Source organism: Bufo gargarizans, chromosome 3, assembly GCF_014858855.1.
Source record: "Bufo gargarizans isolate SCDJY-AF-19 chromosome 3, ASM1485885v1, whole genome shotgun sequence".
NCBI classification, from domain to species: Eukaryota; Metazoa; Chordata; class Amphibia; order Anura; family Bufonidae; genus Bufo; species Bufo gargarizans.
Genome location: NC_058082.1, coordinates 42,553,433 through 42,580,212, shown reverse-complemented (window position 1 = coordinate 42,580,212; position 26,780 = coordinate 42,553,433). Strand labels below are relative to the sequence as shown.

Here is a 26,780-nt window from a genome sequence, read left to right as displayed (position 1 = left end):
TAGTCAGTAGTACAGTTTGGTCTCTACATTGTAGCGGCTCTACACCCCCTGTAGTCAGTGGTACAGTCCGGTCTCTACATTGTAGCGGCTCTACACCCCCTGTAGTCAATGGTACAGTCCGGTCTCTATAACAAAACAATAGGTGCACCTGTGAGGCCTGGGCCATATCAGCCAGTCTTGAGTGGGACTCGCAGACTCCTCCCTCCTCCCATTGCAAGCATGGCTATATGCTGGAGGTAACTGGTGAGCTGTTTGTGAGTCAGCCTCATGCTCCTGTAATTTGCCCACTGGCTCCTGGTATTGCCCATACGGCTCAGGTAGGAGAGTGTTAGGTCCCGGGCTACTTGAGAAACCTTGGCGCGGTGCCCGGGCTTAGACATGTTCTACACCGTAGGAAATGTTGACTAATCTCTCAATTTTAAAATCAGTTTGAGGGTTTAGTGAGACTGCAGAGTGCACCTGTCTTTGCTATTGTTTTGTTATATTGTTATATTTATTATGACATCCGCACTTGCTACCTTGTGTGAGATGTCTATTGTGGTACTTGTGGTTCGCCGCGGGCATCCTCCACCGTATGCATTTTGCTGGGGATCGCCATTAGCAACGGGCCACAAGTGCAGGATTTGCTCCCCTGTATATATGCACGACTGCATGTGGGTTTGAGCACCTCCTGCTAATGCCACCCTGTCTTTTTAGTTTGTATATACAGTCCGGTCTCTACATTGTAGCAGCTCTACACCCCCTGTAGTAAGTGGTACAGTCCAGTCTCTACATTGTAGCAGCTCTACACCCCCTGTAGTAAGTGGTACAGTCCGGTCTCTACACTGTAGCAGCTCTACACCCCCTGTAGTCAATGGTACAGTCCGGTCTCTACATTGTAGCGGCTCTACACCCCCTGTAGTCAGTGGTACAGTCCGGTCTCTACATTGTAGCAGCTCTACACCCCCTGTAGTCATGGAGATTGTGGTAGCCATTCTCACAAATGCCGTATGGCAGAATTCACTAAAGCTACATAAGGCACTGGAGGCAATAAACATTCAGCCGTTATTGGTCTCGGGGGATCATCCAGCTTTGCTAGTAACCAATTTGAATGCAGAATTTGACAAAAAGCACAAAGGAATTGTATTTGGAAGATGCCTGTCCTATTGGGGGTACCATAGTCTTATGGTTTGTGCACGTGATCCGTATACTTCCATATACACTTCAGAAGAGGAAGCTGTGTGTGATTTATGCCGCCCCGCAACGTCGTGACCATCATGAGACCATTCCTGACAACCCGGGGTTACGTTGTCATAATACACAAAGCCCTGACCTTCTCCATTCACTCTTGTTAATATAAGGAAAGATTATGCAACTTTTCAATACACTTCATGTTCCAGTTCCTTCCCATTTCCAAGATCTCTGCTTGCTGTCAGTAAATGGGAACATTCTTATTTATGCTTTGAGGCTAAATCCCCTCTTGGCCTAATACTTCAGAAAGAAGATGGTTTGTTACATTGTATCCAGCCAAGACAATCCCCTGTGAGTCCGGACTGGTACATTTTATCTTCACCGATACATTGTAACAAATTATCAAGATGAAAATGGTAACAGTAAGTGAATATTCTACAATTGCTGGAGTAAACTGACATATACAGTAGCTGAACCCCAGAGTGACACATTTTACCTGCACCGACACATTGTAACAAACCATCACCATGCATAGAACTGCTGGAGTGAATGGGCTTATGCAGTTAGGTAACTTTGCTTTGCTTATCTTTACCCATCCTTGTACTCCAATCACATCCAGAGCTGCAGTAAGAATGTCTAGTCGTCAGGTAGCAGGCCCTCACATTTCGCTGCTGCATTCTGGAAGATGTAGTGCTCATCCCGGACGCTGGGTAGGAAAATAAACTCCCACAATGCACCAGGACATCAAATTCCCGACGTGAGACAGATGAATTTTGAGTGCAGCTCTGGTGGTGTCTGGAGTATGAGACATGACAGGACAGGGTGGGATAAGTAAAGCAAAGTGTTTACTAAGGTTTCTCAGCTCGGCTATCGAACCCAACCGAGAACAGATGTCTTGGCCTGGAAATAACAGCGACTTTACACAGAGGGAGGAGCGTTTCAATGTTCTCAGAACAGCCTAACAATGTGCAGATTAGCAACACAAAGCAGACGGGACTGTACACAGCACACACTGCAATCCCGGGAGTCAATGTTTGCTCTGAGGGCCGGGCCCCTGCATCAATGAGGCCAAAAATCCAGAACAATCATGGCAGCTCGTCCTGTAATACCGGGTGGGGGGTAAGAGGTTAAATAATGTACCCCCGCATGCTACCATGCACGTATCCACCCTCAACGCAGAAAACGGCCCGTATACGGAACGCAAAATACGTTCGTGTGATCGAGTCCTTAGAGCGGTGCAGGTTTTCAGCCTAAGGGCTCATGCACACGACCGTTGTTGTTTTGCGGTCCGTTTTTCACGGATCCGTTGTTCCGTATATGAGGTTTTTTTCCCCCTCTGATTTAAGTACTCTTCCGTTCTGTTATTCCACAAAACAAATTCGTATGGTTTCCGTATGCGATCCGTTTTTTTGCGTAACTTATAAAACACCAAACACATGAGCAATATGGGCTGGGCATAGCATTATTGATCCGCAAAATACGGATAACCTACAGATATGTTCGGTATTTTTTGCTGACCCATGGGCCGTGATTTGCGGACAATAATAGGACATGCACTACTTTTTTCGCGGAACGGAAATACGGAACGCAATGCACACGGAGTACCTTCCGTTGTTTTTGCAGACCCATTGAAGTGAATGCAGACGGTCCGCAAAAAAAAAAAACGGAACGGAAGCGGAAAGAAAATACGTTTGTGTGCATGAGCCCAAAGGATGTAACCTACAATGTGCCAATTCACTGACAGCTAGCAGGAATCTTGAACATGTTCAGGAAACACAAGATATATTAGAAGGTTGCAAGGTATTTGGTTACAATCCTGCTCTACTCCTAAGGGCACGTTCACATCTGCGCTGGGGGCTCAGTCCTAGTCTTTCGTTGCAGATTCTGCCCAAAAAAGAGCGGACAAAAAAGTCCACAAAAAAAATGCGGTTGTCTGAACAGAAACCATATGCACTCCATTAGAGCCAATTGGTTCGGTTCGGCTCCGTTTTGTGCCGACTCTTCCGTTATTTTTGTGCTTCTGTTCCTCTGACAGAGTGCTGATGTGAACGCGCCCTAACCCGACCATCGCCGCACGCAGGGACGTGTTCAAAAGTCACTGAATGGATCAGTGGCCATTTAGGACACACCCTATATGTTATCTAGCTGCTGCACATTGAGGGCGCTCCCTAAGGCTACTTTCACACTAGCGTTCGGGCGGATCCGTTCTGAACGGATCCGCTCATAATAATGCAGACGGAGGCTCCGTTCAGAACGGATCCGTCTGCATTATATTAGCAAAAAAAAGCTAAGTGTGAAAATAGCCTGGGACGGATCCGTCCAGACTTTCAATGTAAAGTCAATGGGGGACGGATCCGCTTGAAGATTGAGCCACATTGTGGCATCTTCAAACGGATCCGTCCCCATTGACTTACATTGAAAGTCTGGACGGATCCGCACGGATCCGCACGCCTCCGAACGGCCAGGCGGACACCCGAACGCGGCAAGCAGCGTTCAGCTGTCCGCCTGTCCGTGCGGAGGCGAGCGGAGCGGAGGCTGAACGCCGCCAGACTGATGCAGTCTGAGCGGATCCGCCTCCATTCAGACTGCATCAGGGCTGGACGGCTGCGTTCGGGTCCGCTCGTGAGCTCCTTCAAACGGAGCTCACGAACGGAAACCCGAACGCTAGTGTGAAAGTAGCCTAAGGCGTCCATGTTTCAAGCATGAAAACGTCTGTGGTGGATCTGTGTTTGGTCCGTTTTTTTTTTTTGCTCTCCTCTGGATAGGTAGTCAGTATTTGATCGGTGGGGGTCCGACACCCGGGACCCCCGCTGATCAGGCCCGGCGCTCCCGTGAGCACTACGACCTTCTCTCAGCTTTTCCTAGGCTATAGAGTCCGGAATGGCAAATTTAAAGGGGAATTGGGTGAATCCCTATGAAACTGGGAACGAGTCATTCAGAAGTCTGAGAAAGCTGAGCGACAACCTCTTTTCACCTACCCAAGACCCAACACGAGGCTCAGTGCGGCCTCCATACGGACGTGTAGCCGTCACAGATGTGGCTGGAGATTACTATGAGGAAATCCCATGTAATCTAGACGCTGCCGTGACGTAATAACCGCTGGCTTCAATAGTTATTATAAGCGCCTCCCCGCCGCACGGACCAGAAGTGACAGGCGCCTCCATTCGGAGGTCTGTGGTTGTTCATTTCCTTAAAATGACGGCTACTCGTCTCAGTGAGACGAGGAGAGAACAAGACGGTGAAAAACAAAATACTGACCGTGCCTGCGTCACCCCGGACACCCCCCCCCTCATTAGGCCTCACATAATAAGCTTCTGTATGACGGCCGCACATTCTGCCCGGTTCTAATGCCCTGAACACACAGCTTTACAGATCCCTTCAGATTCAAAAATGCGAAAATTGATTTTTAATATCTTACTCCCAGGCTGAGATGTGATCATACAAAGTTACAGGCCCAAAGCCTGAGGCTGCACTACTGAGTTTTATAAACTACGACGTCGATTTCCCATCGAAAACAACGGGGGTAGGCAACGAAATCCGCGTGAACATCGCCTAAGAGTCCAGTCATGAAGGTGATGCCACTTTCTAGACATATACCGTAATAAGTAATACACTGAATATTATAACGGGGGGGGGGGGGGGGGGGGCTTATTGTGATACAGGGCTGCCATGTCTGTCTGTATGCCTCAAATACAGTGATTATTACAGAGGCCCTAGGCATTCTAACCCTAAGTTCACACCTGAGCGTTTTACAGCGCGTTCAAACGCGCTGTAAAACGCTCAACACATGAAAACCAATGCTTCCCTATGGGAATGGTTCTCACCTGGGCGTTTTACAGCGCGTACGATCGCGCTGTAAAACGCCCGACGCATAATCAAGTACTTGAGCTTCTTTGGGGCGTTTTGACGCGCGTTTGTGGCCATAGGACACTGCAGTCAAACGCGCGTTTACTATTACAAAAAACGCGCATAAAAACGCGCGTTTGAGAAACGCTCAGGTGTGAAAGCAGGGTTAATCCATGAAATAAACGCCAGTGTCTATACATGTACTGTAATAACTTACTAATATACAGTAATCTCCAGATATTATAATCTAAGGACCCCAATACAAAGAGCTGCCCCCCCAGGTTAATCCACTACGTAAATACCAGGTGTAATAACTATATACTGAGAGGTAATGTAATACACAGACCGGGTAGAGGGCTTGTTGTGGCTCTGCAAGGGTTAATCGCTTCATTTAGGCTACATTCACACGACCGTATGTGTTCTGCGGTCCGGAAAAAAAAACCACGGATGACGTCTATATGTCATCAGTTTTTTTTGGGGGGGATCCATTGTAATAATGACTATCCTTGTCCGCAAAACGGACAAGAATAGGACATGCTCTATTTTTTTTGCGGGGCTACGGAATGGACATACGGATGAGGATAGCACACGGTGTGCTGTCTGCATTTTTTGCGGAACCGTTGAAATGAATGGGTCCGCATCCCATCCGCAAAAAAAATAAACGGACACGGAAATAAAATACGTTTGTGTGCACACGTCCTGTAATAACTATATAATAGACACCTGCAGGCTCTGTAATACAGGTGGGGTGCCCCCTCTCCGCATGGTGCCAAGGCTCATTACGGAGGGGGCATCCTGGACTACAAGCTCATCCAGTCGACACCAACGTAGTGTAATAACTGTATAATAGACAGGGGGCTCCGGCGAGGATGACGAAGGGAGGTTTCATACGAAGAACTGGCCCACCACCATCACCATCACTGGGACCAGTCTCCATGTCTGTAGTGTAATAAGAAATACAGGTTTTGGAAACAATATATGCATTATGTTTTATAGATTAGGAGGGATTTGTGTGAACCAGGTGACTGTGCGTGTGTATGCTCATTAGTGTGTATCCAGCTCCTTTGTCTTGCTCTGATTCTCACAGATAAAGGCCTTGGCGGATCCGGTATCTCTTACATAATCTGATTGGCAGAGAACAAAGGGCACCCAAAATGTCTCAATAGTGGAGAAGCGTCATAAAATGCTAAAATAACTGGTTGACCAAGATTCAGGTTCTGGGCAGGACCACCGACTCTCAGATAACCGATACGGGGCGTTGGCAAGGACGGGGGTTGAGAGCTTTCAAATAAGGCCAATTTCACACTGGCGTCTTTACTGGATCCGGCAGGGCTCAGCAAAAACGCTTCCGTTACTGATAATACAACCGTCTGCATCCGTTGTGAACAGATCCGGTTGTATTATCTGTAACATAGCCAAGACGGATCCGTCATGAACTGCATTGAAAGTCAATGGGTGACGGATCCGTTTTCTATTGTGGCAGAAAAAACGGATCCGTCCCCTTACATTGTGTTTGGCTCCGTTTCGTCAGACGGACACTAAAACGCTGCAAGCAGTGTTTTGGTGTCCGCCTTCAAAGCGACTTGCATTGTGGGTCATGACGGATGCGTCTTGCTCCGCATCCCAGGACGGAAAGCAAATCGCAGCATGCCGTGGTTTGCTCTCCGGTATGAGAACGGAGCGGAATGCATTTTGGAGCGCTCCGTTCTGTTCAGTTACATTTTGTTCCCATCGACAATGAATGGGGGCAAAACAGAAGTGTTTTTTTTTCCAGTATTGAGCCCCTATGGGGGATATGGGGGAAGGCTGGAGGAGGCTGGGAGAAACTTGAAAGGGGACAGGAGGAGACTGGTGGAAACTGGTGGTAAGTATGTACTGGAAGGTTTAATTGTCTGGTGTATACGTTTTCTCATCTAGGATTGTCGAAGTAATTGTAATTATTGTAATGTGTGGATTACGGTATTTTCACATTAGCGTTATTCTTTTCCGGCGCTGAGTTCCGTCCTCGGGGCTCTATACCGGAAAAGAACTGATCAGTTTTATCCCTATGCATTCTGAATGGAGAGAAAGCAATCCGTCCAGGATGCATCAGGATGTCTTCAGTTCAGTCACTCTTACGGTATTTGGCGGAATCTCCGTCCAAAATTCCGTAACACTTGCCAGAATGCCGGATCATTGAAATGCAATAATGCCAGATCCGGCACCAAGTGTCCCGCCAAAACTGATCTGATTTTCCAGACCTTTAAAAATGCAAAAAAAATAAAAATAAAAATAAAAAATACCGGATCCGTTTTTTCCGGATGACAACCGGAAAGACGGATCTGGTATTGCAATGCATTTGTGAGACGGATCCGCATCCATTATGCGTCCAGATTGCCGGATCCTCTGACGCAAGTGTGAAAGTACACTTATATTTATTTCTTTTTGTTCCACTGTAACTCCATATATACTCGTCAATAATAATACTGTAATATCAGTTTTCCACACTGTACAATATATCCTTTTTTTTTTTTATATGTTTACTCTTGTGTCTCATTTATTGCATCCAACCTCGAATCAGACCCGGTCAGAGGGAGTATTGTATATAGTATATATTTATCTATAATCATTTCTTACAATAGCGATATAATAGTCACAGAGATGTCATACTATAATACAGGCAGAGGGAAAGGTACAGCGATGATGTATGGCTCTATAAGGGTTAACCCATGAAATACCGGTCTCCATGTCTGTAGTGTAATAGCGATATAATAGACACCGAGATGTCATACTCTAATACAGGCAGAGGGAGGGGTGTGCTAATAAAGAGCCGCCCCTGTACAGTGATGATGTATGGCTCCTTGGCTCTATAAGGGTTAACCCATGAAATACCGGTCTCCATGTCTGTAGTGTAATGCGATATAATAGACACTGAGATGTCATATTATAATTAGAGGCGGGGGGGGGGGGGGACAGTAATAAAGAGCGGCCCCCTGCTTGACCCCACTACAGTCATGATGCGGGACTTCGTGGCTCATGAAATGCCAGAACTGTAATAACTATATAATAAACACAGCGGTCTTTATAATTGGAGGCAAAGGTAGGGAAAGGGGGGGGGGGGGGGGAGGGGAGTGCTAATAAAGAGCCGCCCCCTGTACAGTGATGATGTATGGCTCCTTGCCTCTATTAGGGTTAACCCTTTAAATAGCAGTCTCTGTGCATGAACTGTAATAACGATATAATAGACACAGAGCTCTGCATATTACAATTAGAGGGGGGGGGGCACTAATAATGAGCAGACCCCCTGTACAGTGATTATGTATGGCCCCTTGGCTCTATAAGGCTTAACCCATGAAATGCCAGTCTCCATGCCAGAACTGTAATAACTATATAATAGACTCTGACATCTGGATATTCTAAGAAGGGGGAAATATTACATAACTGTCCCCTGCCTGTGTGACCAGAGCACAGGGATCATTCTGCAGGGCTGCTGGCTTTATAAGGGTTAATCCATCCAGTGACTACCAGTCTCCATGCCTGTAGTGTAAAATAACATTATAATAGACTGGACATTATAAGAGAGGGGGGGGGGGGGGGCGCCTGCACGACCGGGCTACAGCGACCATGCCTCTCAGAGGGTTAATGCAGGACAGTGTCCATGCCTGTCCTGTAATAAGTGTATAATACACAGCACGGTACTCACCTATCCCCGGGGTGTGCGGTGCCCGGGTACCGTCTCTCAGGGTGATGCCAATCACAGCGGCTGCAGCGCTCGAGAGTCGACTAACTCTGCCAGTGGGCGGGGCCTTCTGTGCACAGGGGAGGGACGCAGGGCGTGGCCGCGCGGGGCGTCACGGGAAGTGTAGTGCATTGTCTGTGAGGCGCGGGCTCCCTGGGCTGGGGGGGGCCGGGGGGGGGGGTTTGAGCGATGGCTTCTCTGACAGGAAAATATGCCATTAATTCCAACTCATATCATTAAAAATATATTCGTTTTATATAAATTCTAAAAGTAATTTAAATGTAATAAAAATATTTGCATATGTGGCCAAAATTTTTTTAAACAGTGCAACATTAAACACCATAGCGGTTTCCACAAGACCGCGTAAATTATTTTTAGACAATAAAGTTGAACTGGTTTGAATACGCCACACATTTTTTACCCGGTGTCAGGGATGGCCTGGAGACGTTACTGGGAGTAATTGGCTACCACAGCGGCCACTGTGCCCACGTGTGCGAAAATATTGCGTCGACAGTAAAGCCATTATTTAAAAAAAAAAATATAGAATTCAATCGAAGGGTCTATTCACATGGCGTATGTGGCGTATCTTCTGCGTATGAGCCGAGACATGCTCCCATGGCCTCAGGGAGGACTGGGAACTGGAGTGGATAAAATACTAAGAATAGCCCCATTTTGTAGTCGGGTCCAAATTGCCAATGGCCAATACCATATTGTGGCACATAATACCACCCCAAAAGAGCCAAATACCACAGTCCATCACAAAATACTGCCGCCAGCAGCACAAAATACATCCCCAAAACCTTCCACTGGGCAGTCGTGAGGAGGGCCAAGGCGGCCCCCATGTGCATCGGCCCACCAGGAAATTTCCCTGTAAGGTCTATGGCCAATCCGCGCCTGCATGGCATCCACCAAAAGTGTCAATAGACCCCTAAGTGCCTGATGGTTGACAAAAGAGGGTCCTTTTGGTACTGACGCCCAATTATACAGGACACGCCCACAACCTTAGGCATCTGAATCACAACTCAAAGTGGATACACACCCCTGAGGATCCCCCCCCCCTGTAAAAACAGACCCCAGACCAGACCACACCCTAAATACAAACCCTACCCTAAATGCAGACCCCAGAGCAGACCTTGCCCTAAATACAGACCCCAGACAAGACCCTGCGCTAAATACAGACCCCATACCTCACCCTAAATACAGACCCGCCCTTAATATAGACCCCAGAGCAGACCTCACCCTAAATACAGACCTCAGATAAGACCCTGCCCTAAATGCAGACCCCATACCTCACACTAAATACAAACCCCAGACCCCACCGTAGATACAGACCCCAGACCAGACCTTGTCTAAAAAACAGACCCCAGACCAGACCTCGCCCTAACTACAGTCCCCAGACCAGATCTCAACCTATATACAGACCTAGGACCAGACTTCGCCCTAAATACAGACCCCAGATCAGATCTTGCCTAAAAACAGACCATACCAGATCTCGCCCTAAATATAGACTGTAGACCCAGACCTTGCCCTAAATATAGACTGTAGACTCAGACCTCGCCCTAAATATAGACTGTAGACCCAGACCTCGCCCTAAATATAGACTGTAGACTGAGACCTCGCCCTAAATATAGACTGTAGACCCAGACCTCGCACTAACTACAGACCCCAGGACCAGATCTCAACCTAAATACAGACCCAATCATACAGACCCCAGACAAGATCCTGTCCTAAATACAGACCTCAACCTAAATACAGACCCAAGACAAGACCTCATCCTAAATACAGACCCCAAACCACATCTCACCCTAAATATAGACACCAACCCCTCCCCTGAATAGACACCAGACCAAACCCCGCCCTAAATACAGACCCCAGACCAGACCTCACCCTAAATGCAGACCCCGGACCAGACCTCGCCCTAATTACAGACCTAGACCTTGCCCTAAATACAGATCCCAGACCCTGCCCTAAATACAGACCTTAAACCAGATCTCACCCTAAATACAGACCCCAGACCAGCCCCAGCCATTAAACAATTTTGCAAGCTAATTTTTATTGCTTGAATGCAAATGAGGAAACGTTGCACACAGCCTTGATAGACAAGGGTTTGTCCGTAGTCTGTTACCATGAGACACATAGGTCTGCTCAGCTGCTGTATACACAAAATGGAGGGATAGCAGCCAGTGAACGGGAGGGGTCATGTCTAAGATATGGGAAAACCAAGCAGCATATCCATCCCGCTCCATGGTGCCCACTTTTTATTTTGCCCATATTTACATACCGGTGTAGGTTAGAGGGGTCCTTTACAGTTTTCATTTGGTCTGTGTGTGCAATCTGGTCTGGACTCTGTATTCATTTAAGAGGTCTAGTCTGGGGTCAGTATTCATTGGGGGGGGGGGGGGGGATCTAGGCTCTGTATTGATTTGGGGGGTCTGATATGGACTCTTTATTCGTTAAGGAGGGTCTGATGTTCATTTAGGGGGCTGTTGGTTCTGTATTTATTTGGTCTGAGATCTGTATTGATTTGGGGGAGGTTTGTATTTATTTTGCGGGGGTCTTGTCTGGGCTCTGCATTAGTTAAGGAAGGTCTGATCTGGGATATGAATTCATTTAAGGAGGCTAGTCTGGGCTCAGTATTAATAAAGGGGGGGGGGGGTTGTCTTGTTTAGGCTCTGCATGTGTAATGGGGTCTCTGGTCAGGAACATGGTCTCTGTATTTGTTTAAGTAGGGCCTGGTCTGGGGTCTGTATTAGCTTAGGGGGTCTGCATTCATTTTGGGGTTCATACACCAGGCTTGAGATTCAAATCTCTTTGGGTCACATTCTATAGAAATACATGGGGTACACGCAAACAGCGTGCCTTCCTGGCAACCCCTGATCTATGGGCTATATTCCCACCATGCGGCAGAACAAATTGCAATTTTCCTACAATCTTGGTTTGGACTACACTAGGACCTGTAGGGGAAGAGTTGCCCATATAAACCAGTCAGATTGCTTCTTTTATTTTCAAAATGGCCTCTGAAATGAAAGGATCTGAATGGCTGCTATGTACGACGGCAAAGTTATGCAAAATATAAAATCAGCTTTAGGCCATTTTTATAAATTTGGAGTTAATTGCCCCAAACACACCTTTGACAAAGTTCCAGTAGTTAATATGGCACCTGGGCTCTAGACAGCTGCAAAAGTGTGCAAAAAACTGTATAAAATGGAAGTTTGTACATCTGTGTAGAAGAATCTGCTGTAAAGCAATAGTTGGCATCCATAACATATACCATATTGGAGCATTGCAGCGAGGACCCAGCACCCGTGGTTGGTCGAGAGGATCCAAGAACCTCCCCAAATTTACAGACAGAGCACTTCTCACAGGGGGCCGAGTCTTGTCACTGATATATATTTTTTTTTTACACCTGAATTAAATAAAATAAAAAAATTATATAAAAAGACAAAAAAGATGAGATTTTTCTACAATGTGATGCTGCCCTCTAGTGGCGATAACTGCTCTCACAACTGTAAAAAAATAAAAAACCACAAAAACAGGCAACATAAGAAACAATAGTCATATAAAGGTTAGGCACAAAATTTATTCAGAAAATAAGTTAGGCACTGTTTTTAAGCATACATGGCATATAATGTGCCCATAAAAAGTATTAGCGCCCCCAGGTTCCAGTTTTTTTAAAATTTTTATTTATATAATCGGTTTCATCGTTTCATTCAGAAAACCACAGTGGATTTAAAGGAGTAACAGAAGAAATGATAAATTGGGGTTACTATAGGTCTGACAACTATGGAGGAGTAGATTCTACGAGTTATATAAGACAGATTGTGCGGCGTCCTGGTGAGTCGAAGACTACAGAAGCACGCCAAATGAAAAAAAAAATTATATAAAGAAAAAAAAAAAAAAAGGTTGGCAACTGTTTATTAAAAGAAATGTGAACTTAGAAATCAAGACCAATTCTTTGGCCCAAAAACTTACAAAATCAAAATTTGGCATAAAAAAGTAAACCACCCACAATACAAAACACAGCAGAGGAAGGAGTCCAAAGATAGAGGTTAAGCTAATAAAGGAAATTACAGAAAACCTGCTGCAGCCTCCAAGAGAACTGCGTCACCGGGGAGCTTTAGCATGTAAACTCACACCTGGTAGATTCGTGGCAGAAATGTTTGTGACAATTTCATTCATCTGGATGGAGTCTATAGACAACATAACAGAGGAAATTAACAGATTTTCAGTTCTATTAGAGAAATCTGGGTGGAAAACCTGCTGCAGTCTGCAAGATCACTGCATCACTATGGAGCTTTAGGGTGTAAATTCACAAGCAGGAAGATTTGTGGCATGTCACATTCACCTGGATAGAGTTTGCAGACAAAACTATAGATGGGCTAAACTGACTTTCAGATCCATTATAAAAAAACGGGATGGAAAACCTGCTGCAGTCTGCAAAAGAACCGCACCAGCAGGGAGCTTTAAGGTAAATTCACATGTGGCGGATTTGTGGTAGACAGTTTGGTAATTGGCTCATTTACCTGGAGCTTGCAAGCAAAATAAGAGAGGAGTTGAACTGATTAAGTTTTATTAGAGAAATCTGAGTGAAAAACCTGCTGCAGTCTGCAAGATCACTACATCACTATGGAGCTTTAGGGTGTAAATTCACAAGTAGCAATATTTGTGGCAGAAATGTTTTTGACGGTCACATTAACCTGGATCGAGCGTGCCGACAAAACAACAGATGGGCTGAATCGATTTCAGTTCCATTAGGCTGGGTTCACACCTGAGCGTTTTACAGCGCGTTCCTACGCGCTGTAAAACGCACAACAGGCAAGAACCAATGATTCCCTATGGGAATGGTTCTCACCTGGGCGTTTTACAGCGCGTACGATCGCGCTGTAAAACGCCCGACGCTCAAACAAGTGCTTGAGCTTTTTTTTGGGCGTTTGTCGCGCGTTCCCGCACATAGATATTCGGGAACGCGCGACAATGTGCGCACGCCTGTCTCTGTATGCGCGATTGTAAACGCCCGTACAATCGCGCATACAGAGCGTTCGTTTCAGAACGCTCAGGTCTGAACCCAGATGGAAAACCTGCTGCAGTCCGCAAGAGAACCGCATCACCGGGGAGCTTTAAGGTAAATTCACATGTGGCAGAAATCTATGGACGATGCTCACTAAACAGATGAATTGAACTGATTTTCAGTTCCATTAGACAAATCCAGGTGTAAACCTGCTGCAGCCCGCAAGAGAACCGCATCACCGGGGAGCTTTAGGGGGAATGCCGAAGATTTTCTGCAGAAATTTCTGCCACAGTCTCAAGTATTAGAATAGGATTTGTCCATGTGTATTCCAACAAAACAATCCCAATCAGATAAAAGGACTTTACTGAAATATCTGCAACAGATCTGCTGTTTGTCAATATTTTTCCAAAGAAGATTAGGGAGGAACCTCAATTTTGACATGGGCCAAGGCAAGTCATAACTTGAGGGTGTGAATACTTACGCACTGGACTACTTTGCATTTAATTTAAGCTAACTAACTAGCAATGGGATAGTTTTTTTTATTTTTATACACAAAATACAAAGTGAAAACACTGTGATTGGATGCCTGGGGGCGTAAATACTTTTTAGAGATCCTGTATCCATTCTAACAGTTCAATATCCGGTAATGTACACCTTCTCCTCGTGTTACATTGTTATATTAATTAAATGATAAAAGAAGCGACCCCGCTCTATTCCTCACACATCCCTTGTATTGCGGGGGTCACTCAGACCTAGACTAAACCAATGGCAACCCAATAATGCAGATTGTGCGTTCAGATCATCCCGCGCAGGCGATGAGGTTGTAATACTTGATCACGCAGGCTTATATTCTGCGTGTGCCCACACAAAAGGCAATCTATGTAATTATTCAGAAGTCACATTTAATAGGATGATGGGAGTGCTGGGCAAGCTCCGTAGTAGTTATGGCACAGGTGGCACCCTGAGGTCTTCACGTTCCGTCCAGTTGAAGTTTGCAGTACCGGTGCAAGGCTGTAGACTCTATATACCTCCGTATATAGGGGGCGCCGTTGTGAGAATATATAGTCGTTTTAGATTAGTAGTCCGTGGATAGATTGGCGGAGTCCTGGGGTTATGTTGTCAGGAGGTCTGTGGAATGTTTTTCATTTTGTCTCCTCTTCTTCTTCTGGTTAGGTCAGTGCTTCTTGGGGGATTCCACCATGATCACCGGCCACATCCCAAACATGAACTGAGGAAGACCACAGAGCATACAATTACTACATACCTCCACTGTTACCTCTAAGGCTACTTTCACACTAGCGTTTTTGCTGGATCCGGCAGGGTCCAGCAAAAACGTATGAATGGATCCGGTTGTATTATCTTTAAAGGGAGTCAGTCACCTCCATATGGCCATATACAGCGCTTACATTGTCCTATAGCACACCTATACATGAGTGTAATGGTACAGTTATCTTTTTCTTTACACTGGCAGAAGCGCGAAAAATGAAGTTAATACATATGCAAATAAGCGCTCGCAAGTGCCCAGGGGCGGCGTTACCTGTGTTGGAGCTCAGGCCCCCAGCCTCTGCCTATGCCCACCGCCATCCTTCAGTCCGGCCGAGATCCCGCGCCTGTGCACTGCGATGCCCATTTTGGGCAAGGCATCGCCTTAACTACTGCGCATGCGCCGGCAAACGCAACATTGCTGCTGGTTTCGCTCCGTTCGAGGTACCATTAGATTCATGTATATGTGTGCTATAGGACAATGTAAGCACTGTATATGGCCATATGGAGGTGACAGACTCCCTTTAACATAGCCAAGACGGATCCGGCATTTCCCCCATTGAAAGTCAATGGAGGACGGATCCGTTTTCTATTGTGGCAGAGAAAAAATGGATCCGTCCCCATTGACTTGCATTGGGGGGTCATGCCGGGCCTGTCTTGCTCCGCATCCCAGGACGGAAAGCAAAATACATGTTGCGGTTGGCTTTCCGGTCTGGGAACGCAACTAAACGGAACGGAAGGCATTTTGGAGCGTTCTGTTAAGTTCAGTTTTGTCCCCATTGACAATGAACCCTACACTGCCATGGTCCACAAGAAATACTGACATTACCCCTTCACTGACATTGACCACCAGGGATTCTGACATTACCCCCTTCACTGCCCTAGACCGCCAGGGGTACTAACATCAACCCTTACAATGCCCTAGACCGCCAGGGGTACTGACATTACCCCCTACACTGCCATGGTCCAAAAGAAATACTGACATTACCCCTTCACTGACATTGACCCCTTTACTGCCCTAGGCCGCCAGGGGTACTACCCTATTCCACCATGGGTACTGACATTAACCCCTATACTGCCATAGTCCACAAGAAATACAGACGACATTAACCACTTCAATAACCTGGTCCATTAGGAATACGGACATTAAACCCTTCACTGCCCTAGACCACAGGGATCCAGACAATAGCCTTCACTGGCCAACTCTAGATGCCATTTAATACTTTATCCTATATGGCGGTGTATGTTAATATGTATTTGGCGCAGTTCTGTATTGCTGGGCTTAGAACAGTCCCCATGTCCCTAACCGCCCGCTAACTGGCTATATAGGCTTAGAGGGAGCACTGGACACATCTGCTGCATTTCACATGATTTGCCCTGGCAACCAAACGCCACTTCTATCCACAGGCCGTGTGTGGTATTACAGCCCAGCCTCATTCACACTTGAATGGAGCCATTGCAATACTAGATGCAACCAGTGGACTGGTGTGGTGCTGTTTCTGGAAGAAAGCAGCCATGTTTTTCTAATGCTGGACAACCCCCTTTGACTAAGCTAATGCAATCACTTACCAAGCACAAATATTGAAATGGTCTGCCATATATGGTGTCAGTTTTTAAAGATTTATGCTTGCTGTCAGTGAATGGGATACCACAGTACTGTTCACACTGTGAGCAGTACTATACCGCACCATGGTGAGCAATGGAAACTTCTCTGACATTGAGTTTTGCCTGGAGTGGCGGTATCCGCCAGACACCCCCCCCCCGAGGGCCCAATGTCTGCATTGGGGCAGACATTTTTGCCTCCGACGACCCCTTTAAGGAGGGAAGCATATGACTTATCCTAGAAACATCGTAAGCTTCTTGTGTATCTTGTAAAAGCAGAACTACTACTCTCAGCAGTGACGAGTCAGAGGTGTAATAAACAGGTACTTACCTTCACCTTGGGCCGATACCGAAGGTAAAGAGTCCGTGTATATAAGCTGAAACAGACAACACAAAATCCAGTCAGAAGAGACGACCCGTGGAGCACACCCGGATTAATATACAGTCTTAAAACCTGATTACTGGAAAATTCAGAGGAGACCCCCAATATCCCCAAGTCAAATTCATTAGAGTCCAAAAAGTTGAGATGTGGTGAGCAGTTTGTTAAAGCCCTCACAATGCAATAAACCCGAACCAAATCCATGTGTGTCATATGCAACTTTTGAGGCATGGGTCTTCAATATCACAGGGGTCCAAATCCCATCACCCCTGCCAACCAGCTGTTAGACGGGTCACCGGCACTTGGGCGAGCACGGTGACGTCGAGTACACTTGTCAAAAGTGAATGAACTGCAATACCAAGCACAGCCACTATATAATGTATGGCGCTGTGCTTTAAATAATATAAAATGGCTGCAGGGCTCATCCCAGCGTCACAGCCACTTTAACCCCTTAGGGACACAGCCTTTTTACACCTTAGGACCAGGCCATTTTTTGCAAATCTGACCAGTGTCACTTTAAGTGATGATAACTTTAAAACGCTTTGACTTATCCAGGCCATTCTGAGATTGTTTTTTCGTCACATATTGTACTTCATGACACTGGTAAAATAAAGTTAAAAAAAATATTTGTTTTTGCATAAAAAAATGTCAAATTTACCAAAAATTTGGAAAAATTAGCAAATTTCAAAGTTTCAGTTTCTCTACTTCTGTAATACATAGCAATACCCCTAAAAATTGTGATGACTTTACATTCCCCATATGTCTACTTCATGTTTGAATTATTTTGGGAATGATATTTTATTTTTTGGGGATGTTACAAGGCTTAGAAGTTTAGAAGCAAATCTTGAAATTTTTCAGAAATTTACAAAAACCTAATTTTTAGGGACCACTACAGCTCTGAAGTCACTTTGCGAGGCTTACATAATAGAAACCACCCAAAAATGACCCCATTCTATAAACTACACCCCTCAAGGTATTCAAAACTGATTTTACAAACTTTGTTAACCCTTTAGGTGTTGCACAAGAGTTATTGGCAAATGGGGATGAAATTTGAGAATTTCATTTTATTGCCTAATTTTCCATTTTAACCAATTTTTTCCACTAACAAAGCAAGGGTTAACAGCCAAACAAGACTGTATCTTTATTGCCCTGACTCTGCCGTTTACAGAAACACCCCATATGTAGCCGTAAACTACTGTACGGCCACACAGCGGGGCGTAGAGTGAAAGGTGCGCCGTATGGTTTTTGGAAGGCAGGTTTTGCTGGACTGGTTTTTTGACACCATGTCCCATTTGAAGCCCCCCTGATGCACCCCTAGAGTAGAAACTCCATAAAAGTGACCCCATCTAAGAAACTACACCCCTCAAGGTATACAAACTTTGTTAACCCTTTAGGTGTTGCACAAGATTTAATGGAAAATAGAGATACAATTTCAAAATTTCACTTTTTTGGCAGATTTTCCATTTTAATATTTTTTTTCCAGTTACAAAGCAAGGGTTAACAGCCAAACAAAACTCATTATTTATGGCCCTGATTCTGTAGTTTACAGAAACACCTCATATGTGGTCGTAAACCTCTGTACGGTCACACGGCAGGGCGCAGAAGGATAGGAATGCCATACGGTTTTTGGAAGGCAGATTTTGCTGAACTGTTTTTTTTGACACCATGTCCCATTTGAAGCCCCCTGATGCACCCCTAGAGTAGAAACTCCCAAAAAGTGACCCCGTTTTAGAAACTACGGGATAGGGTGGCAGTTTTGTTGGTACAAGTTTAGGGTACATATGATTTTTGGTTGCTCTATATTACACTTTTTGTGCGGCAAGGTAACAAGAAATTGCTTTTTTGGCATTGTTTTTTTTTTTGTTATTTACACCATTCATCTGACAGGTTAGATCATGTGGTAATTTTATAGAGCAGGTTGTCACGGACGCGGCGATACCTAATATGTATACAATTTTTTTTATTTATGTACGTTTTACACAATAATTTCATTTTTAAAACAAAAAAAATGTTTTAGTGTCTCCATAGTCTAAGAGCCATAGTTTTTTCAATTTTTGGGCGATTATCTTAAGTAGGGTCTCATTTTTTGTGGGATGAGATGACGGTTTGATTGGCACTATTTTGGGGTGCACATGACTTCTTGATTGCTTGCTATTACACTTTTTGTGACGGAAGATGACAAAAAATGGCTTTTTTTACACCGTTTTTATTTTTATTTTTTTACGGTGGTCATCTGAGGGGTTAGGTCATGTGATATTTTTATAGAGTCGGTCAATACGGACGCGGCGATACCTAATATGTATACTTTTTTTTATTTATGTAAGTTTTACACAATGATTTCATTTTTGAAACAAAAGAAATCATGTTTTAGTGTTTCCATAGTCTAAGAGCCATAACTTTTTCAGTTTTTGGGCGATTATCTTGGGTAGGGTATGATTTTTGCGGGATGAGATAACGGTTTGATTGTTACAATTTTGGCGTAGATGCGACTTTTTTGATCACTTTTATTACCTTTTTTGGGAAGTAAGGTGGGCAAAATTCCAATTTCATGATAGTTTTTATTTTTTATTTTTATGGCGTTCACCGTTCGGGTAAAGTAACATTACCGTTTTATAGATCAGGTCGTTACGGACGCGGCGATACCAAACATGTGTAGGGAATTTTATTTTTTTCATTTTTAAATCAGTGATAAATGTGTTTTTTGATTTTTACTTTATTTTCACTTTTTTTTTTGACCCAGACCCACTTGGTTCTTGAAGATCCAGTGGGTCTGATGTCTGCATAATACAGTACAGTACAATATATATAGTACAGTACTGTATTTTACTTACACTTTGCCTGAACAGACCTATGCTTTCAGCACAGATCTGTTCAGCACCATGGACAGCAGGACGCCTGAGAAGGCGTCCTGTTGCCATAGGAACCTTCCCCGTCTGCTCAGTTATGGTCAGAACTGCGCAGACGGGGAAGAATAAGGACGGGGCTTGGGGGGCTGCCTGGAAGCTCTCTCCCTCTCCATTCGGGGGACTGCAAAGGCACAGCAGCCCCCCGATGGGAGAGGGAGGGAGCTCCCTGAGCTGTTAACCTTTTCCATACAGCGGTCCGTACGGACCGCTGTATGGAAAGGGTTAAACGGCTGACATCGCATCACCGATGTCAGCCGTTTATACCAGGGTGCCAGCAATGTGCTGGCACCCTGGTATACCCACTAGACGCCAACGATTACGCAATGGGAGGCGGGCGGGGGATCGCGATCCCGCCTACCGCACCGCCCGCCTCCCGCACCGCCCGCAACCCTCCCCCTGCACCTCCCACCGTGCTCAAATAACTCAGGGGTGCAGGGGGGAGGGATACTGGAAACCATTTTTAATCCTAAAGTTTCTGATCCCCGCGGTCAGGGACCGCGGGGATCAGAAACTGCAGAAATCGCAGCAAACCGCAGGTCTGAATTGACCTGCGGTTTGCCGCGATCGCCGACATGGGGGGGGTCACGGGACCCCCCCGCGCATTTAGCCTAGGTGCCTGCTCAATGATTTGAGCAGGCACCGGGTTCCGATCACTGCCAGCCGCACGGCAGTGATCGAAAATGCACAGGGCGTACATGTACGCCCTGTGTCCTTAAGTACCAGGGCACAAGGGCGTACCTGTACGCCCTGTGTCCTTAAGGGGTTAAACAGCTGATAGGTGTGGGTGCCAGGCGTCAGGCCCCCACCGATCAGATACTGAGGAGAAGTCAACAAAAAACCTCTTTAAACCACGAAGGTACATAATCACCTAAACAAGATATGCAGGTAGGAGCCCAGTCCAGTCAGTATGTGCCACCAGGCATGAAACTGTGTCACAGCCCCGAGGACGGGAGGCATCTTCTGTCGGACATCCCTGCAAAATGAGAAATGTGGAACTGTCAATGCCAAGTATGTCTGTAAGAGAAGCCTTTTACATCATTTACAGAGAGGCAGTACTAACTGTGCCTACATCATAACCGGCAGTACTGCTCCATCTGTAAATGAGGTAAGTACAACTGCCACTGTTTTCTAGTCAATGAAATAGGTACAGATAATTCTGCTTCCCTGTCTCTCCCTTTACATGATGTAGGTACAGACAGTACTGCCTCCCTGTAAATAATGTAGGTATAGATAGTACTGCCACCCTGTCTCTCTCACTGTATAAATGATGTAGGTACAGACAGTACTGCCTCCCTGTAAATTATGTAGGTATAGATAGTACTGCCTCCCTGTAAATGATGTAGGTACAGATAGTACTGCCTCCCTGTCTCTCCCTGTAAATGATGCAGCTACAGATAGTACTGCCTCCCTGTCTCTCTCACTGTATAAATGATGTAGGTACAGACAGTACTGCCTCCCTGTAAATTATGTAGGTACAGATAGTACTGCCTCCCTGTCTCGCTCTATAAATGATGTAGGTACAGATAGTACTGCCGCCCTGTCTCTCTCTATAAATGATGCAGGTTCAGATAGTACTGCCTCACTGTGTTTCTCTGTAAATGCTGTAGGTACAGATAGTACTACCTCCCTGTCTCTGTCTCTAAATGATGTAGGTACAGATAGTACTACCTCCCTGTCTCGCTCTATAAATGATGTAGGTACAGATAGTACTGCCGCCCTGTCACTCTCTATAAATGATGTAGGTACAGATAGTACTGCCGCCCTGTCACTCTCTATAAATGATGTAGGTACAGATAGTACTGCCTCCCTGTCTCTGTCTATAAATGATGTAGGTACAGATAGTACTGCCGCCCTGTCTCTCTCTATAAATGATGCAGGTTCAGATAGTACTGCCGCCCTGTCTCTCTCTATAAATGATGCAGGTTCAGATAGTACTGCCTCACTGTGTTTCTCTGTAAATGATGTAGGTACAGATAGTACTGCCTCCCTGTCTCTCTCTATAAATGATGCAGGTTCAGATAGTACTGCCTCACTGTGTTTCTCTGTAAATGATGTAGGTACAGATAGTACTGCCTCCCTGTCTCTGTCTATAAATGATGTAGGTACAGATAATACTGCCTCCCTGTCTCTCTCTATAAATGATGTAGGTACAGATAGTACTGCCACCCTGTCTCTCTCTATAAATGATGTAGGTACAGATGGTACTGCCTCCCTGTCTCAGCCACCTACCTACACAGTCCTTACCTCCAGGTACTGCAGAAAATGTTGTCCACGTTCCAGAGCAAAAATCCAATTAAAAACAATCCTAACGAGGTGTAAGCCAGGCCCCTCAGCCACGGGTACACCCTGCAAGAAGACAGACGGCAATCAGAAACATCTTCAAGATGTCATTAATGGAGACCAGACCACTGGTCAGACACTGAAAGGACCCACAGCATGTCAAGCTCGGGATCACTTTCCCCGTCTTCCCAGAAGGTCACATCAGCACCAGGGAGAGGGATCTCACAGGCGACAAGTCAAAGCGTAGAAAAATACAGAAAATTACATTTTAATTTGACCCTTTCACTGCCATCACGTAATTAATAGGTCGGTAGCAGCAAAAAGCTTTAACCCTTTAATGACCAGGCCAGTTTTGGGATTTTCCAGGATTATGGATGTATTTACCAGCCTCCAGAGCGTGTGGTACCAGTTGAAAAGCTCATACCGCTACCCTGTCCTGGAGCCCTGTCTCCAGTCTGCGGCCTTCTAGTCCCCGTCCTGTAAACTTCTGGACAGACGGGGTCAAGTGCACTGCTGCAGCCAATGACGGACCTCAGCTGTGACATGTCCGCGAGCAGCATGTGACCCAGGAAGGACATGCCGATTGGGATCACGTAACCCCTGAGGTCAGTCATTGGCTGCAGCGGTGCACGTGACCCCGTTCGTACCTCAGCTGGGAGTTAACAGACAGGGGGTGATGGGCAAATGGAGCCAAGACAGAGCGGGGGGAATAAGAACAAAGCTCATCTCCAGGCTGCCCTGCCGGGCAGATTTCCACTGTGGATTCCACAGCAAAATCTGCGACACATTTTTTCGTGGATCCAGAGCAAAAATACGCGTCAAAACCTGGTACTTTACTGGTACTGTAACAATCCGGTGACCGGCAGCCATCGAAGGGTTAAACAGCTGGGATCAGAGGTTGCTCCAATCCCAGGCGTTAGAACAGAAGAAGCTCGCCTCTCGCTCAGGGTGGCACACAAACTAAAACTCCCAGCATGCGCACCGCCTCAACTGTTCTCAGAACCCTCATAGAAAATAAATGAGCATGCTGGGAGTTGTAGTTTCACAACAGATAAAGAGTGCCGGAAGCCGCTCCCTCTTAATCTACAGCACCATAAAAAAACACATATATTGGGTGGTCATTAACGGGTTAACATTGCAAAGCGTAGCCCAATGTCATAGGTCCTTGGTTCTGGGCTAATTGGGCTCAGTGAGTGGAGGGGCAGATACGGGTCAGGACTGGTTAATACAGAGGCCTTACCATGTCACTACATACACAGACCGGAGGACGAGGAAGGTCACCAGGAGTCCGTACATCACCTGGAGGCAAAAAGGGAAACCAAGTAGATCAGACACGGATCCTGCAGCGACCGACCGGCGCTAAAACATATGAAACCTCTATAGTAACCACTTCATTACAAGGCGATTTTCTGTTTTTGCCTTTTCATTTTTCACTCCCTGCCTTCCTAGAGCCATAACTTTTTTATTCTTCCATTTATATAGCCGTACGAGGGACTTTTTGATCACTTTTTATCAAAAAACAAAAACAAAACAAAAAATAAAATAAAAATAACTGTGAATGGGCCACTTTGATTTTTTACATTTTTATATTTTAATAGTACAGGCATTTTTGGATATGGCGATGCCTATGAGGTTTATTTTTTGTTTATTTTTATTTTGGCAAAGGGGAGTGATTACAAGGGCCTGATCTCAGCCAGGGCAAAATGGTCTGGCCCCAACCACTGCAAATGAGAGGTTAAACGTCTACGACTGGCGTTATCGCCGATCGCAGACATTAGCCCCAAGTGTCTGCTGTGTGAAACAGCAGGCACCTGGTGGTTATGGCGACCACTCCTCTCGGCATCAGGTGCCATATTTAACCAGTTAGCGCTACGCTAACACCGAAAGGCGTCATCTCTGCGGCGCTCCCAGGCTACGCTAACGCCAATAGGCGTCATCTCGCGTGAGCCGAGATTTCCTGTGAACGCGCGCGCGCTCACAGGAACGGAAGGTAAGCGAGTGGATCTCCAGCCTGCCAGAGGCGATCGCTCGCTGGCAGGCTGGAGATCTGATTTTTTTAACCCCTAACAGGTATATTAGACGCTGTTTTGATAACAGCGTCTAATATACCTGCTACCTGGTCCTCTGGTGGTCCCTTTTGTTAGGATCGACCACCAGAGGACACAGGCAGCTCAGTAAAGTAGCACCAAACACCACTACACTACACTACACCCCCCCCTGTCACTTATTAACCCTTTATAAACCACTGATCAGCCCATATAGACTCCCTGATCACCCCCCTGTCATTGATCACCCCCCTGTAAGGCTCCATTCAGACGTCCGTATGATTTTTACGGATCCACGGATCGGATCCGCAAAACACATACAGACGTCTGAATGGAGCCTTACAGGGGGGTGATCAGTGACAGGGGGGTGATCACCCCATATAGACTTCCTGATCACCCCCCTGTCATTGATCACCCCCCTGTCATTGATCACCCCCCTGTAAGGCTCCATTCAGACGCCCGTATGTGTTTTACGGATCCACGCATCCATGGATCGGATCCGTAAAACGCATACGGACGTCTGAATGGAGCCTTACAGGGGGGTGATCAGGGAGTCTATATGGGATGATCACCCCCCTGTAAGGCTCCATTCAGACGTCTGCATGTGTTTTACGGATTCACGCATCCATGGATCGGATCCGCAAAACGCATACGGACGTCTGAATGGAGCCTTACAGGGGGGTGATCAGTGACAGGGGGGTGATCACCTCATATACACTCCCTGATCACCCCCTGTCATTGATCACCCCCCTGTAAGGCTCCATTCAGACGTCTGCATGTGTTTTACGGATCCACGCATCCATGGATCGGATCCGTAAAACGCATACGGACGTCTGAATGGAGCCTTACAGGGGGGTGATCAGGGAGTCTATATGGGATGATCACCCCCCTGTAAGGCTCCATTCAGACGTCTGCATGTGTTTTACGGATCCACGCATCCATGGATCGGATCCGCAAAACGCATACGGACGTCTGAATGGAGCCTTACAGGGGGGTGATCAGTGACAGGGGGGTGATCACCTCATATACACTCCCTGATCACCCCCTGTCATTGATCACCCCCCTGTAAGGCTCCATTCAGACGTCTGCATGTGTTTTACGGATCCACGCATCCATGGATCGGATCCGCAAAACGCATACGGACGTCTGAATGGAGCCTTACAGGGGGGTGATCAATGACAGGGGGGTGATCACCCCATATACACTCCCTGATCACCCCCCTGTCATTGATTACCACCATGTAAGGCTCCATTCAGACGTCCGTATGTGCTTTGCGGTTCCGATCTATGTATCCGTGGATCCGTAAAAAACATATGGACGTCTGAATGGAGCCTTTCAGAGGGGTGATCAATGACAGAGGGGTGATCAGTGACAGGGGGGTGATCACCCCATATACACTCCCTGATCACCCCCCTGTAAGGCTCCATTCAGAATTTTTTTTGGCCCAAGTTAGCGGAAATATTATTATTATTTTTTTTCTTACAAAGTCTCATATTCCACTAACTTGTGTCAAAAAATAAAATCTCACATGAACGCACCATACCCCTCACGGAATCCAAATGCGTAAACATTTTTAGACATTTATATTCCAGACTTCTTCTCACGCTTTAGGGCCCATAAAAAGCCAGGGCAGTATAAATACCCCACATGTGACCCCATTTCGGAAAGAAGACACCCCAAGGTATTCCGCGAGGGGCATATTGAGTCCATGAAAGATTGAAATTTTTGTCCTAAGTTAGCGGAAAGTGAGACTTTGTGAGAAAAAAAACAAAAAAAAAATCTATTTCCGCTAACTTATGCAAAAAAAATAAAAAATTCTATGAACTCGCCAGGCCCCTCATTGAATACCTCGGGGTGTCTTCTTTCCAAAATGGGGTCACATGTGGGGTATTTATACTGCCCTGGCTTTTTAGAGGCCTGAAACCGTGAGAAGAAGTCTGGGATCCAAATGTCTAAAAATGCCCTCCTAAAAGGAATTTGGGCCGCTTTGCGCATCTAGGCTGCAAAAAAGTGTCACACATGTGGTATCGCCGTACTCAGGAGAAGTTGGGAAATGTGTTTTGGGGTGTCATTTTACATATACCCATGCTGGGTGAGAAAAATATCTTGGTCAAATGCCAACTTTGTATAAAAAAATGGGAAAAGTTGTCGTTTGCAGAGATATTTCTCTCACCCAGCATGGTTATATGTGAAATGACCCCCCAAAACACATTCCCCAACTTCTCCTGAGTACAGCGATACCAGATGTGTGTCACTTTTTTGCCGCCTAGGTGGGCAAAGGGGCACACATTCCAAAGTGCACCTTTCGGATTTCACCGGTCATTTTTTACACATTTTGATTTCAAACTACTTACCACACATTAGGGCCCCTAGAATGCCAGGGCAGTATAACTACCCCACAAGTGACCCCATTTTGGAAAGAAGACATCCCAAGGTATTCCGTGAGGGGCACGGCGAGTTCCTAGAATTTTTTATTTTTTGTCACAAGTTAGCGGAAAATGATGATTTTTTTTTTTTTTTTTTTCTTACAAAGTCTCATATTCCACTAACTTGTGACAAAAAA

The 26,780-nt window shown here is 45.9% G+C and overlaps 2 protein-coding genes across 2 annotated transcripts in view; both read right to left on the bottom strand.

Annotated features, from left to right (window-relative positions):
• Positions 1 to 8,802, bottom strand: part of CAPN5 (calpain 5) — a 77,420-nt gene extending 68,618 nt beyond the window's left edge. Inside the window, exon 1 of the mRNA XM_044286098.1 lies at positions 8,699 to 8,802. The gene's annotated coding sequence lies outside the window, so the exon portion shown is untranslated. The remainder of the gene's footprint in view (positions 1 to 8,698) is intronic.
• A 4,881-nt stretch (positions 8,803 to 13,683) lies between these two features.
• The window catches only part of ACER3 (alkaline ceramidase 3), a 42,876-nt gene continuing 29,779 nt past the window's right edge, over positions 13,684 to 26,780 (bottom strand). The window contains exons 7-11 of the mRNA XM_044284970.1: positions 23,413 to 23,471; positions 22,137 to 22,238; positions 20,761 to 20,865; positions 16,939 to 16,984; positions 13,684 to 14,970 (exon numbers count right to left, since the gene is read on the bottom strand). Coding sequence (XP_044140905.1) covers positions 14,917 to 14,970; positions 16,939 to 16,984; positions 20,761 to 20,865; positions 22,137 to 22,238; positions 23,413 to 23,471 — 366 coding nt within the window. The 3' untranslated portion in view covers positions 13,684 to 14,916. The remainder of the gene's footprint in view (positions 14,971 to 16,938; positions 16,985 to 20,760; positions 20,866 to 22,136; positions 22,239 to 23,412; positions 23,472 to 26,780) is intronic.